General features: G+C 36.2%; 1 protein-coding gene across 2 annotated transcripts in view; it reads right to left on the bottom strand.

The window, feature by feature from the left end:
• Positions 1–13,653, bottom strand: part of LOC141433568 (uncharacterized) — a 162,106-nt gene that overhangs the window by 52,749 nt on the left and 95,704 nt on the right. For both annotated transcript variants that reach the window (XM_074095669.1, XM_074095670.1), the window contains exons 2-3: positions 10,757–10,953; positions 8,246–8,382 (exon numbers count right to left, since the gene is read on the bottom strand). In XM_074095669.1, coding sequence (XP_073951770.1) covers positions 8,246–8,382; positions 10,757–10,829 — 210 coding nt within the window. In that variant the 5' untranslated portion in view covers positions 10,830–10,953. The remainder of the gene's footprint in view (positions 1–8,245; positions 8,383–10,756; positions 10,954–13,653) is intronic.

The following is a 13,653-nucleotide window of genomic DNA, read 5'->3' as shown; positions in this document are numbered from 1 at the left end:
GCATGTTTTATTCCGTTCGTGACCAAGAGCCATCGCAATGCGACCGAGTCCTTGAGGTGATGTAAGCGTATACATTGTGATCTTCCGGATTTACTATAAATGGACACAGATACTAACAGACATCATAAATGCAAAAGTTTGGATGCTTGGATGAAATTGAACACCCTGAAGGTTTATAACATGGATTAACAAAAATATGTATATTCCGGAAAATATTATCATAGTTCCCATGGAACGCAGACGAAGTCGCGGGCGACAGCTAGTCTAAAAATAATTGCCTGTCCACTAGACAACGCTTTTACGTATGCGTCGTGGTTTAAATAGGATGGACACCAGAACGGCACTAGGACGGAACAATTCTGGGATCGATAAAAGTTAACGCTCTTCCTGTCCCGGGTCACCTGGTAACGCGGTTGTTTCTAAATAGGACGTCAAAATAGAACGAAATGACGAACCGACATATACCTGCAAAGCCGCAACCAACAATGGCTAATGCCGCGTAGCAACCAACATTGACTTTTTTTTCAGGAGAGCGTTAAAATTAAAATATCTTTGCGTTTTTATAATCACAAAACAGATAGGTACAGAAGTCAATCTCATGTACGTACTTCACTTTTCATACCTACGCTCGGTGGTCGCTCAAGGGTTGTCAACTATGGCTTATACACAAAAAAGTATCGTTGTGTGGCACTCGTATATAGTTGTTTGATTCATTGTTGAGAATCTTTTGAGAATGAAACGGGAAGAATGGAAAAATATAAATTAATAATAACTAAAATATTTACTAATTTGTCACAGAAAATGTCTTGCGACGATTTCGACATTGGCGAAAAGCACGATTATTATATTTTAAATTGTAATAAATTCGCATTCTCCATTATTGCGTAAATAAGTTCACAGACGTGTCTCAAGCGGATGGCACTCGCGCTCGCACTGGTCCCAAGCAGTCCGAGATATTGTGTCCGTGAGCAGTGTCTATGTGTGCGTTGTTTGAGCGCACTTGTATGTAGATTGATGTCTGTTTTGTGATATATACTGGCCACGAAATTTCAATTTGCTACTTTTTGTAGGTTACGCGGCATTCCGCATTAGCCATTGTTGGTTACGTGGCATTGCGGTATCATCGAAGATATCTGTTTCCACCTTGTAACTTTGGTGTTGGAGAAAAAAAAAATGTGAGATCGGGAGGATATGTGATACGATTTTTTTAAAGTAGCTATTAAAATAAAGAAATCAAACGTGAAGTGGAGAGTAGATAGTGAGTAGAGTAGAGAGTAGGTAGTGTCTTTAGTCGTTGTAAGACTCACACAACGGCTACGCTGTTTGGTTTGTTGGTTTGGTACAAATTCAGCAGCTTAAATTTAAGATGTATAGGTTTGACCTATGGACTCTCAAGTTGGGGATCGTGGCTTTAAACCAGGTTTTGCACTTTGTGAGTTTTTCAGAATTTATGAGCGGAATTACACTTGAAATTTATCCAGATTTTTACGGTGAAGTAAACATGAATAAACACACCTGTGAAGCGATTCCATAGTGTGTGAATTACCCAATCCGCACTGGTCCCACTTGCGAACTACCGACCAAGCCACTCAATCTGAGATGCCTGTGTCCTATAGGCTACAGTGGAACGTTGTTTTAATACTTGTTTTTTATAGCTTGTGTTTAACACCAGAGATTAGGCAAAGCTTCAAGTTTTTCTTAATGATTTCTAGTTTTATTAAGAAAGGTTATTTTCACTTTCCATTTAAAGTTCAGCTAAGGTTAAAATTTGGATGCGTGGGAGTGCAGAGGGAATTAAGTAAGTAAGTGATTTGAATTTTCGAAAGCGTTTTGAAATGGAAATGACGTGTTGTCTGAATACACATTTGAAAGAAGTGTTTGAAAAGAAAATGTATTGTTTTATTATTTTTTCGTGCAGTAAAGAATGAATAGTAAAGCACAAGGTATAATTACACATTTGAATGTTTGAAAACCATAAATAAGTATAGCTTTGGAGAACCATCCGCTAAAAAGAGTAAAATGTCATGTGAAACAGTAGAATCGTCATATTTTAACTCTGTTAAGAACCAATAGTCGATCAAACACTGTATATTGATAAGTTGATAACACAAATTATGACAGTTCCTAGATAAAAAAAAGACTTAATGTCACATTGCCTTGTAAGTAAGAAGTAATTCGGTCTGTAATATTGTGGCTGTAGGTACAATTGTTAGTTAAAGTTACCCCCTGTTTCACCATCTATTGATTAAATTTATCTGACGGATAAAATTTATCCGTCAAATAAAATTAATCAATGGGTGGTGAAACAGCCCCGAGAAGCAAAGTAATTTCCTGGTTGACTATACATAGATATAAAAGACATAAAAGTGTAGAAATCAAACTAGGGCGCCACTGTCTTCGGAAATTTCGTAACTCAGGTTTCATAAGGGTGTAAATGTCATAAATTTTACTAACTTTTTATTATTTATCATACAAACAAAGCTAGCTACAATGAAAACAACTCTAAGGGGCTTAAAGATTAAGCAGACCTACATTCTGAAACACAAATCATTTCATCCCAGATTTATTTAACGAAATAATCTGTCAGGCATATGTAGCATTGTTGAAATGTGTACCATTTTATATATATAACATGTGTATCATACCCGTGAGTAAACAACGGTGGCCGTCGTCGGTGGTCTGTAACTAAATTATTTATTCGATTCTATTTTGGACAGAAAGAGAGCAAGTAAGTGTTACGTAGGAGCGTTGTATTGTAAGGTTTGGATGTTGGAACTGAAGTACTCGTAGTTGTTTGATTGAATTGGTAATCCTTTATTGTCTTGAATGTGGGTTAGATATTTCTTAAAGTTTTTGAAGGTTCCCAATGAGTGATAAAAAGTAGCCTATGTCACTCTCGGGCCCATAAACTATCTCTATGCCAAAAATCACGTCGATCCGTCGCTCCGTTTCGACGTGAAAGACGGACTAACATACAAACAGAAACTTTCGCATTTATAATATTAATCATAAATCATTTATTTGCATAAAAACATGGTACATATTTTGTGGTATGAAAGAAAGAGAGTTTCACATGTTTTGTCCCTATGTGACGTACAATTTTTAGTTTACAAATAAGTATATGTTTTAATCTTAATAATATTTAATTAATGTAATTGGTTATTCCGTAAGTTACACTGTTTTTTTACAATTATATTATTATGTTCTAGATATTAGATTAGATAGACACCGAAACAGGACAACAAAAAACGTTAGACATCACTTTATTAAAATGTCATCTATCTTTTCCATCATAAGTATTGTAGTGTTGTACTTGTGTGTTATTGCGAGAGTAATTAACTGGGCTACTTTTGATTTTAAATGTAACTACCTTGTTAAGTACCGATTATTTCGCACCCGGCATCATTTATCATTGTCCAAATCATCAACGTCAATTTAGTTAGATAAATCTGACGGCTGTGCCATTTAAATGAGTGTAGGTGACCATATTATTATGCCATTGCCATAATACATTATGTATGATCATTTGTTAAATTTAAAACGAAGTGAATGAACGGTTAAATAAATAGGCTCAGTAGACACACCATAATCAGGTACTAATTGTTGCTCGAAATGCCATGTCCTGCGCAAATTTTATATATTCTCAGGATAGAAGTAAACAGTAGCTTTGTGTAAAAGTTAGTGAAATAATTTTAAGAATTTTGCCAGTTGTTCTAGTCTAGACCAAGGGTGGCCAACTCAATTAGACCCAAGATCTACCGTTTACTGACAAAACACCATGCGATCTACCTATTATGGTCTCGCCGGAAGACCAGCGCTGGCTCCACCAAAGGAGTCCGCATTTTAGTCCCATTTCGGGCACAAGAAAATAAGTATTTTTAATTATTTTTATTTATTTTTTGTATTTTGTATTCTCATTTTATTTTATTTCATTTTATTATCATTATGTTTTTTGCTGTATCTATTATTTATATTTTTTGTCCCGAATATTTTTTTTCATTTTTTTTTTATTTCATCATTTTCTATTACATACTTCTTGAAATCTTAAATGAAACAGCATAGTCAGTATTTATATTTTTTGCCTTGCCACGATCGACTGGACTAATAATTGCGATCGACCGGTTGGCCACCCCTGTTCTAGACTCTACCATCTGAATACAAACGCACAAGTTTTGATCAACAAAATAATAACTCTTTAGTAGACTATTAAAAATAGACTCTTTTCAATAACTGACCTGTTAGAAAACAATCTCAAATGTAGGCGCCTCATTTCGTATCCTTATCAAAGAAAAAAGATAGGTGAAATTTAGACATTACCATGTTTATGAAACGACATGCAACAGTTTAATTTTTTACGATTAAGTAAAAAAAAGTTGCTTTCGTCGCTACTGAACTTGACGCTACGAGGACTCATGACATGATGAATCTACAACATTTTGTTTAAACCCCAAATTAAATGTTATTATGACATGTTTACCAGGAAATGCTTGTTTGCCAGCTATTTAATAAAAAAAACATGTGACACGTGACATCTGAGCTATAGTGTGATCCACTTACAAGACAGCCATATTACAAATGTGTTCGGCACATATTTGTTTATGTACATTCCAGATCCGCATGGAAACCGGAATGGATTCGACTAACTGGAGCTATAAATGGAATGTGAAATGGAGCGATATCCCAATTACAGTATGTCTTAAAGACGTGTCTAAGGCAAGATCTGGGTCAGCCTTTGAGTTTTGATCGTAGCTCCTGAAATAGGACGGGGTTGGACTTTGATCTATAAATAGATGTAAGAGTTAGTTGTCTAGAATTTAAAATTTTCAGAAGATTGTTGCGTTTATCTTTACAGGGGTAAGTTTTTAAATTCGATTTGTGTTAATATCGAATTGGTAAAAAGCTCTGCATTACCATAATACTATAGAATGTCGCATTTAAAATTCAGCACATTTTTCACCATTTAATGGTATTTCTACATAAATACTCTTAATTAGTACTTATTCCCAGCTACGATTACGCGATGGTGGCGCAGTGTTTAATTCTATAGAAGTTAAAAACTTTTTTGGGAATTATTTTATTCATACTTCATCATTTAGGATTCTTCAGGATTTAATCTAAATATTCATTGAGTCGAAATGGGATGTCCCAATTTTGACAACGTATAATAAATCGAAAACCGTTTGGAGAAATAGGCTTTGTGAAGTGTTTTCAGAAATCAGATTCCAAAAATATAATAAACTGAATTAAATAAACAAAATTTAAGTAATGACCTTCATTTGACCCCTGTAGTGTCCCGTCACAAAGGCAGGTATAAAGCAGGTCTACACTCTAAAGCAAATTGACAGTTTGAAATGTTGCTGTCCTGCTTATAATAGCAAAGAGTGACAAAGATAGAACTTTAATCACATGATGCGCACCCGGCTTTAAACAGTTGTCATTTATCGTAAAGTCCGAAATATATACGAGTATTTCCAATGTATTTTTACAAATTAAATTATTACTATACGACGTTACAAGTAACTATAAAAGAATTTAAATATCAGATTTCAATAAAAAATATCTATTGACTATCACACCATTAAACAGACATAGGAATAATCGAAGCTAAAAGAAGAGAAATAAATAAAACTATTTGTCATGGTTCATTTAGGACCCTAAGCCGTGCTTCTATTATTGTCACATTGTAATGCCACAGATAATGTTATGTACGACCTGAATTTTTCTAGGCAATGGAACGTGGCTGTCTCACTGTGACGTCATCCAGCGTATTTCGTAAAAAAAATATAAAAAATTAAATACTCATCCAAATTCAAAATCGATGAAAATAGTATCTTAAAATATCGTATTCTCTCCAAAAATAAAATAAAAATTATTATTTTTGGTGCATCCCAAATTGAGTCGATAATTTGTATGTTAACGGGGGCGTGACTATGTGTCATTTAAAGGTGACATAAAAGTGTAAATTATAGACATGTTGTTTATTGCAAATTCTGCGTGAGTAATGAAGTCATTTACCCACGAGTATGTTAATTGACAAACAGATAGATTGTTCCACCGATACTTGGAATCATGACAGTTTGTAGGTAATGGTCAACTACTCCACTATGGTCGTTTATTGAGAATGTTTGCGATACATCACATCTACATAATTCATAATCTATATAATTATAGAGGTCATCTTCTAATTAAAAAAAATATATATTCAGTAGACTATCGCTAGATGGCGTCAGTATTGAGAGGTCTTTTGACGTTACAGTCTTGCTTGCGATTGGCTCATTTAGCTATTTATATATTTTTATTTTTTGTTGCTGCATTACGTGTGGCAACACATGCTGAGTGGAGGCTTTTTTGGTGTTCTGTCGTGTCACCACATAGCTTAGTTTTATTGTTAGTTTTAGTGTTTAAGGGGCTGTTTCACTATCCATTGATTAGTGTTAACTGACGGTTAAAGGTGATGCTGTCTCTATTTGTTTTGTTCAAATAGACGGAGACGGCATCATATTTAACAGTCAGTTAAAACTAATCAATGGGTGGTGAAACAGCCCCTTAGTCTTTTTACTGTACGGTGGTGATACTGATGGAACCAAATAAATCTTTCTTTTTTTCTTTCCTTCTAACCAATCACAAATGTCAAAGTTGTCAAACGGACCTCACACTAGCGTAGCGCCAACTAGCCTGTCACAAAAACCCTAAATATTTGCTTGTTCGGTTTTTAAATTTGCTTTACAAAGTGGCCAGACGTCTACTTAAACAATGGACTGGTCACTTACTGGCCATTTCTCGTTCAATTTGAAGAATTCTTAATTTGAACACTCCCAATCGTCTTTTGTTTTACGCACTCAAGTCACAGGTCGACAACAAGATCTAACTATTTTTCTGTCCTCCACTGATTGTATTAACACGTATAAGACAAAGCACAGTAATCGTATTACATCGTCGAATTCTGCACACGAGGATAATTGCGTCCCGCCACGTCCCGCTTCGTTTCTAAGAAACGTAAAATGAGATATTAGCATAGCATTACGTATTACAGACATGTCACAGCACCAGATCTATTTCCGAGCTGTTTGTATGGTAATTTATCGCTACATCGGTCAGGAACGTTTCTAATAGTACAGTCACCCGGTCATTAATATCTGATAGGACAGAACATAAAAAAATACCTAACGCGACGCGACTATTCATATGGTCCGAGAATATCCGGTGTTTTTGAGTGCTTTGTGTTCCATATTATTGCCGGTGACTGTAGATAACTAGCAAAAGGTGAATGTAAAGTGCCGTCGCAAAAAGCACATCTAGTATGAGAGACGTATCGTAGCATTTAAATCAAACGCCACTGAACCTTAAAAAGCCTCTGCTATTCCTTGCGAATACGAGATTTATGAAGAAAAAAACCTTGGCTGCATTCGGCTTATGATTTCAGTATTTTACAACAACACAACTTTTAAGAGAAGACCCAACTACAGTCTCGCAGTCACTCGTACATTAGGTAAGCGTGCAATAAAATAATGCCCCGTCTAATTGCCCGGCGACGATACTAATTCGCTTACACTAGAGGCTGTTAAAGTTTCATTCGAATTTATAGCCGGCCGTAAAAGTAAAGTGGTGTGGCCTCGCCTCAGTCTTGAATTGACTTGTCATATCTCATCACTTGTTTATGTTCTTTGCGCAAATTAGAAGAGGCAGCTGACATGAAAATCAATTAATGACAATCGTTACGAATAAGCGCGTAAGAACATATTTATTGGATATTAACGATACGAACATATTTATTGGATATTAACGATACGATAACTGACGATGAGTGCGGTCGCAAAAGGAATGTGCAAATTGCCCAAGTTGTAAAATTAAAGAAATTATTTTATGACAATCACACTCTTTTTTTTTTTATTCGACTGGATGGCAAACTTTTTTTTTTTAGTTAATTGTGTGTGTTAAAAGTTGCTCTTGTAAACGGTACTATTGATTGCACTGTATTAACCTGATAGTATCGACAGACCAGCGCCAGGATTATGATAATTTGGGGCGTTTTGTGACTCGTTGATTTTTTTCCCAAGTTTGCTCGTCTTCTGTTTTCATTGTAACTCTCGCAATATCGCGAGTCAATTCTTTTTTTTTTTAATGAACCAAGAGAAATGCAAGCATCGTAGCAACTATGCTCCAAGCTGGTTCTCTTTTTCAGTGTGTTTTTTTGTGTTTGGCTTTAAATGATTTTGAATCGAACTGAGTCTAACAATAAACTTACCTTGCAGGCGAAAAGTGCATTCTGCCACGTGGCCTTGTTCTCGCTGAGGAAGTAGCAGCTGTGACCGAGTCGGATGAACTGCGGCGGGCACACGTAGACCATCTTTGTTGAGTTGCTGTGCCCCTCGACGCCTTTGCCTGCCATGTATTAAGCATGATTAAGTACCCTCATTCTGGGAGGAGGCCTGTGCCGGGATGATGATGATGAACAAAAGTACAGTAACCAATAGCAATATCTGGCACAACAAAGTGTGCATAAAAATCTGATAGGAGTCTATTTTTGGGGCCGGTAAGACGTGTCAGATTTTTGTACGCTCTACTGTGGCAGATATTAATACAGGTCATTAATTGTAACAATGCGACCGGGTTTTGCAAGGATTATTTTTGTTTAATCAGCATTTTGTTAAGTCAGCAGTGTTTCCAGACAATGAGGGCTATCGCGCATGAATTCGCCACTAGAGGCGCTAGCGTAGCGTGAGGTCTCCGAAATGTCAAATCTCATAGTTTTTGGGTGAGCTACGCGGGTTTATTTATAATTAGAATAATTTTGTGAATATTTTGCACTATCTGAAATTAATTATGGCAAATATGCGTTCCGGGGCAATGAATGTCTGTGTTTTGAGACAGTTTTGTCTTTCGGAAACCTTTGTCCTCCCTTTTTTCCGAACAAAACGGGGACTATGCAACACTGTGGCATGCTCGATATTTTTATGGTACGGTTTTAAGGTGTGTTAAATATGAATTTTAATCTACACTTTGTTTTCACGCCCGTAATAACAGACTTTGAAAGCCATACTTAAAAACCTCACGCAACAGTGCGCCATCTAGTGAGACAAAAAACGATAGCCCTCATTATGACATCACGGCTTTCAAGGAAAGGGCTTATGCTTTCTTAAAGGCCGGCAAAAGACCTGTGACTCTCCTTGAGTTGTTGTCTTTGTGTTGTTATTAATAGATATGGGCGGTAGTGATAATTTCACATCAGATGACCCACTTGCTCTTATAATAAAAACAAAATTACTTATATGTAGGTAAAAAACTGACCTGTTGTATGGAGTAGTGCACAGAATTGATAGGGGACTTAAGTCATTTTTCGAACATGGAACGTCAACTTTCTTAAGTTTTTTACCTATAGATCATCATCTTGAGTTTTTTTTTACCTATAGTAATTTAACGTTCATTCAAATTAAATGTTATTTACATTAAATATGTACTTAACATAAAACCGCCACAAATCATTAGTTCTCGTTAATAAATCTGACTTTATCAATCAAAACAGTCAAAACTGATTTACAAGTAGGTAACATCTGCAGCCATTTATTGGAATAACATTAAACCTCTGGTTCCGAAAGGCCATCACAGATTAATTTATGAAAATTTTGCATAATGTAGTGTAAATCAGCGCATAAAATACAGGCACTTCCGTATAAATACATAATTTTATTAGAATTGGTAGAGGACAATGCACTAGGAGCCGATGTCGTAAAAAAGAAAAGATTTTAAAAGTTTCAATACTCATTTTTGGTTGCCAACATTTATTTTAGCTATGTTATAGATGGCTACTGACATGGACAAACAGGCGTACTAAATATGGACTTTTGAGACTTTTTGTTATTGTTTGTATAATAACAGCTACCTTCGTGCCAAATTTCAAGTTTCTAGGTCAGCTAAAAGTATTCTGTAGATAGGTTTTGATTCCCCGGATATTTCTAGGCAAACAACTTTTTATAATGACTGTATCTTTTGATTGCGTTGATTTACAAGTTTAACTTTTTTTACTACTCCAAGGGATAGCAGACCTAAATATTTGATATCAATTTCAGCTTGATAACTCCATGCATTCCCGAGCAAAAGTGTCTTGACATACGGACGGACAGACACAAAGACAACAGAGTGATCCTTTAAGGGTTCTGTTTTTGAAAATTAAGGTGCATAATTCTAAAACATATATTTTAGCGACATCGCCTCCTAGTCTATAATAAAATTGGCCCCAAGATATAACTGGATTGTGTGCAATGTTGTTGACATTTGACTAAAGCGATCGCTGACATTTTACGTCGTTTTATTTTTACAAGTCATTTAACGCTGTATTTTTATTGGAAATTACGTATTGGAAACGTAAATTGACACTTTCATGAGAGTGTTTTACAATATTACATCGTTACGTTTAATGGAATGGGAAATATTTGAAACGAATAATTCGGATATTGAAATGATATTGATATTGAAATATCAAGGGAATGGTAAATATTTACTTTATAATAACTAAATAAACACCCATTTTTAAGCACTTTTTTTTTTAATTTTTTTTTTACTTTTAATTTTGTGAAGTAGTTGGGCCATAAGTGCCTAAGGTGAATATATTTTTCTAACAAGGCGAATTCACCAGCAGTCTCAATGGTGCTGTAGGTATCCAACTATCCATGGGCAGCGATAATTATTACTATTTATTAGGTAAAGCGCATAACTTTTTGGAGGCTTGAGTGAAAAAAAATGGCAAATTTATACTTACACTGTGACCAAAACACTATGAACAAGATGGCAGCGATCGCCAACACTTTCCCTCTCCTTTCCAAGGCTTCCATTTTCAAAGTTTCACTAACTGTTCAGCACTAATTACACACTAACTCACTAACACTGCGATATACTACTGGTATACATTTTCACAATTTTCTAAGCCGTTAGGACATTTCTTGGTTGTTTGAACACCTGAAACAAAAAAAGAATATTAATTATGCATGAATCATAATGTAGCAAAGTCTGTTGTTTTTGCGAATATATATTTTTTCTTTGATATTAGCATGCTTAACTTTCTGCCATTTCCCTCCGATAAAAAAGAACTAGTAATAATGTCTAATATTATGTTTTTGTTAGTACATACATATTTCGATCCACCCTTCGTCCATATGTTATTTGTTTTAGGTGTCATGTTTGTTTCTCCCCCAAAATTAAAATTATATAAACCGATAAGTATCCTCGTGTGTAGAATGTCTCTACATCGACATTGGTAAAATACACCCCACTTGATAAAACAGCAAGGGCGATTGCCGAAAGAAATAAAGAAAAATGACAACAATTACTTACGTAAATTCAAAAAAATTAAGTAAAGTAAATTAAAAACAAGTGAGATTTAAATGGATATAGGCCTAAATAATCTTGGATCTATGAAAGGGCAGCATGCATGACTGACCAACTAGCAGACAACGTACAGCCCAGTAAGGTAAACTACTACGAGTAGAATTAAAGATTTGAAATTCGGCGGACATAATTTAATATTCTTTCAAGGTGATATAGAGTTGTTAAGAAGGGATTTATCAAAATTTTAGTGGGATAGGGAATAAGAAGGATGTGTATTTTCATTTCAAAATGGCTTTATCTCCGTAACTATAATGAAATCACGGTAAAATAGTTGTTTCCCGCGACTCCGTCTACGAAGATTTAGTTTCGCGCACGCGCACTCACGAGAACTATACAAATTTCCGGGATAAAATCATCCTATGATCTCGTGTACTATCTGTAGGTATATCAAATTTCATCACGATTCATCAAAATTCAAAGCGTAACAAACCATCAAACAGACATACATTCGAATTTATAATTTTAGTTAGGATTTAGTTTGACTATGCTCTCTCAAGCAGAAGGTCGTGGATTCGAGCTCCGGCTTCTATCTCTGAGCTTTTGGGTTTTGACATTTGAAATGTACCATGAGCTTACGGTGAAGGAAACCATCATCGATGATGATGATCGAGCACCGCAGGGTCATGTTATTGGAACGATTTGAATAGAATATCTAGCCTTAGTCTGCCATTAGTTTCCTCCTCGATCGTTTCTAAATTAAGACCTAAGGCTGCGATTCCACCAGAGGTGCTAAGACGTGTTCGTGTGTGATCGTGAATTATCATGAGACAGCAGTATTATATTATCTTTTACACTGAGCCACGTCACTTCTTCCTTGTCTATGGTTTTTTTTCTTCGTCTGACTGGGGCAAAGGGACAGCTGGGCTACTACGAAACTCGAAACTCGAAGTTCGTATCGTACCGTCCCTCTCGCTCTCGTATTAAATAGTATGAGTGTCAGAGGGACCGCACGACACGAACTTCGAGTTTCGAGTTTCGTTTTCAGCTGGCTCATGCATACATGTTTATTTAACAATTGGGCTCCACAGAAAACCAGCGTTGCTGCACATAATGTGCGGCAACACATGCTGAGTGGAGACCCTTTTTGGTATCCTGTCGTGCCACCAAGTAACATAGTTTTAGTGCTAGTTTTAGTCTTAGTTTTAGGTGGTACTTATGGAGCCAAAATATACCTTTCTTTCTTTGATGCGTGCGGTGCGAGGAATGAGTTTGTTTGTTTGTTTGTTTATACTCTTTATTGTACAAAAAGGAAAAACAAAAAGGTTACATAAATAAAAGTTGTGTTAAGTACAAAGGCGGACTTATCCCCGTAGGGATCTCTGCCAGTCAACCTTTGGGTGGTGGTGGGTGAGTTTTTCATGAAACGATAGAAACGCTTTATTTATCTGTCCTCGCTCCGCTCAAATGTTTCCACTAGAGATGCGCTGTGCTAAGATAGGCAAATGAAGCGTTCCCATTGGTTCATGAAAAACATATTCCTCGCGTATCTCGCTCTGGTGGAAAGCAGCCAACCATCATGAAGTCTACATGCTGTGTTCACGACGTTATTAAAACGATCTGAATCTAGATCTCACTGCGCCGGACTTTCTAAGGCGACCTAAATGGTCGTAAGTTATTGCCAATGTTCCCAGTTAGATTATAGGGGCACGAGAACTTTAAAGGTCTTAGTTTATGTAGAGTTTATTCATAAGTCATTAATATTGTGTAGGTAGAATAGAGAATTTGTGATAGCTAAGCTAAAGCTCTCAGGTTTGGAGAGAAGTTGTTAAAATAGTCTTAAGGTGTATTTTGATTAAGGATGGCATCCAAAGTCTGATGATGGAAGAGTCAGGTAGGCACTGCAACTTCAAGACAACGACGTACCCTAGCCTTAATCCCCTCCTCCCTCCACCGTTAGCCCCCCTTTTAGACAGGCAACGCACCCGCAGTCCTAATAATGCTGTAGGTGTTCAGGGGCGGCGGTGATCACTTACCATCAGGTGACCCGCATGCTCGTTGGCCAGCTTTTTCATATAAAAAACCAGCCAAGAGCGTGTCGGGCACGCCCAAAATAGGGTTCCGTAGCCATTACGAAAACATTAAGCAATATTTTTCTAAGGATTTCGTATTTTATACGGAATCTTCCAAGTTTAGGTAAAGTTCCAATTTACTATAGGTGTCCCTACAACATTTGAAGAGTTCCCTCGAGTTCCTTAAGATCCAATCATCAGATCCTGAGTTGGTGCTTATGGGACCTAATTAAAGACATTCCTAGACGAACGCAAAAAAAAA

The sequence above is a fragment of the Choristoneura fumiferana genome, chromosome 12 (genome assembly GCF_025370935.1).
Source record: "Choristoneura fumiferana chromosome 12, NRCan_CFum_1, whole genome shotgun sequence".
NCBI lineage: Eukaryota > Metazoa > Arthropoda > Insecta > Lepidoptera > Tortricidae > Choristoneura > Choristoneura fumiferana.
Note: the sequence above shows the minus strand (reverse complement) of the source record. Positions and strands in the feature narration are given on the sequence as shown.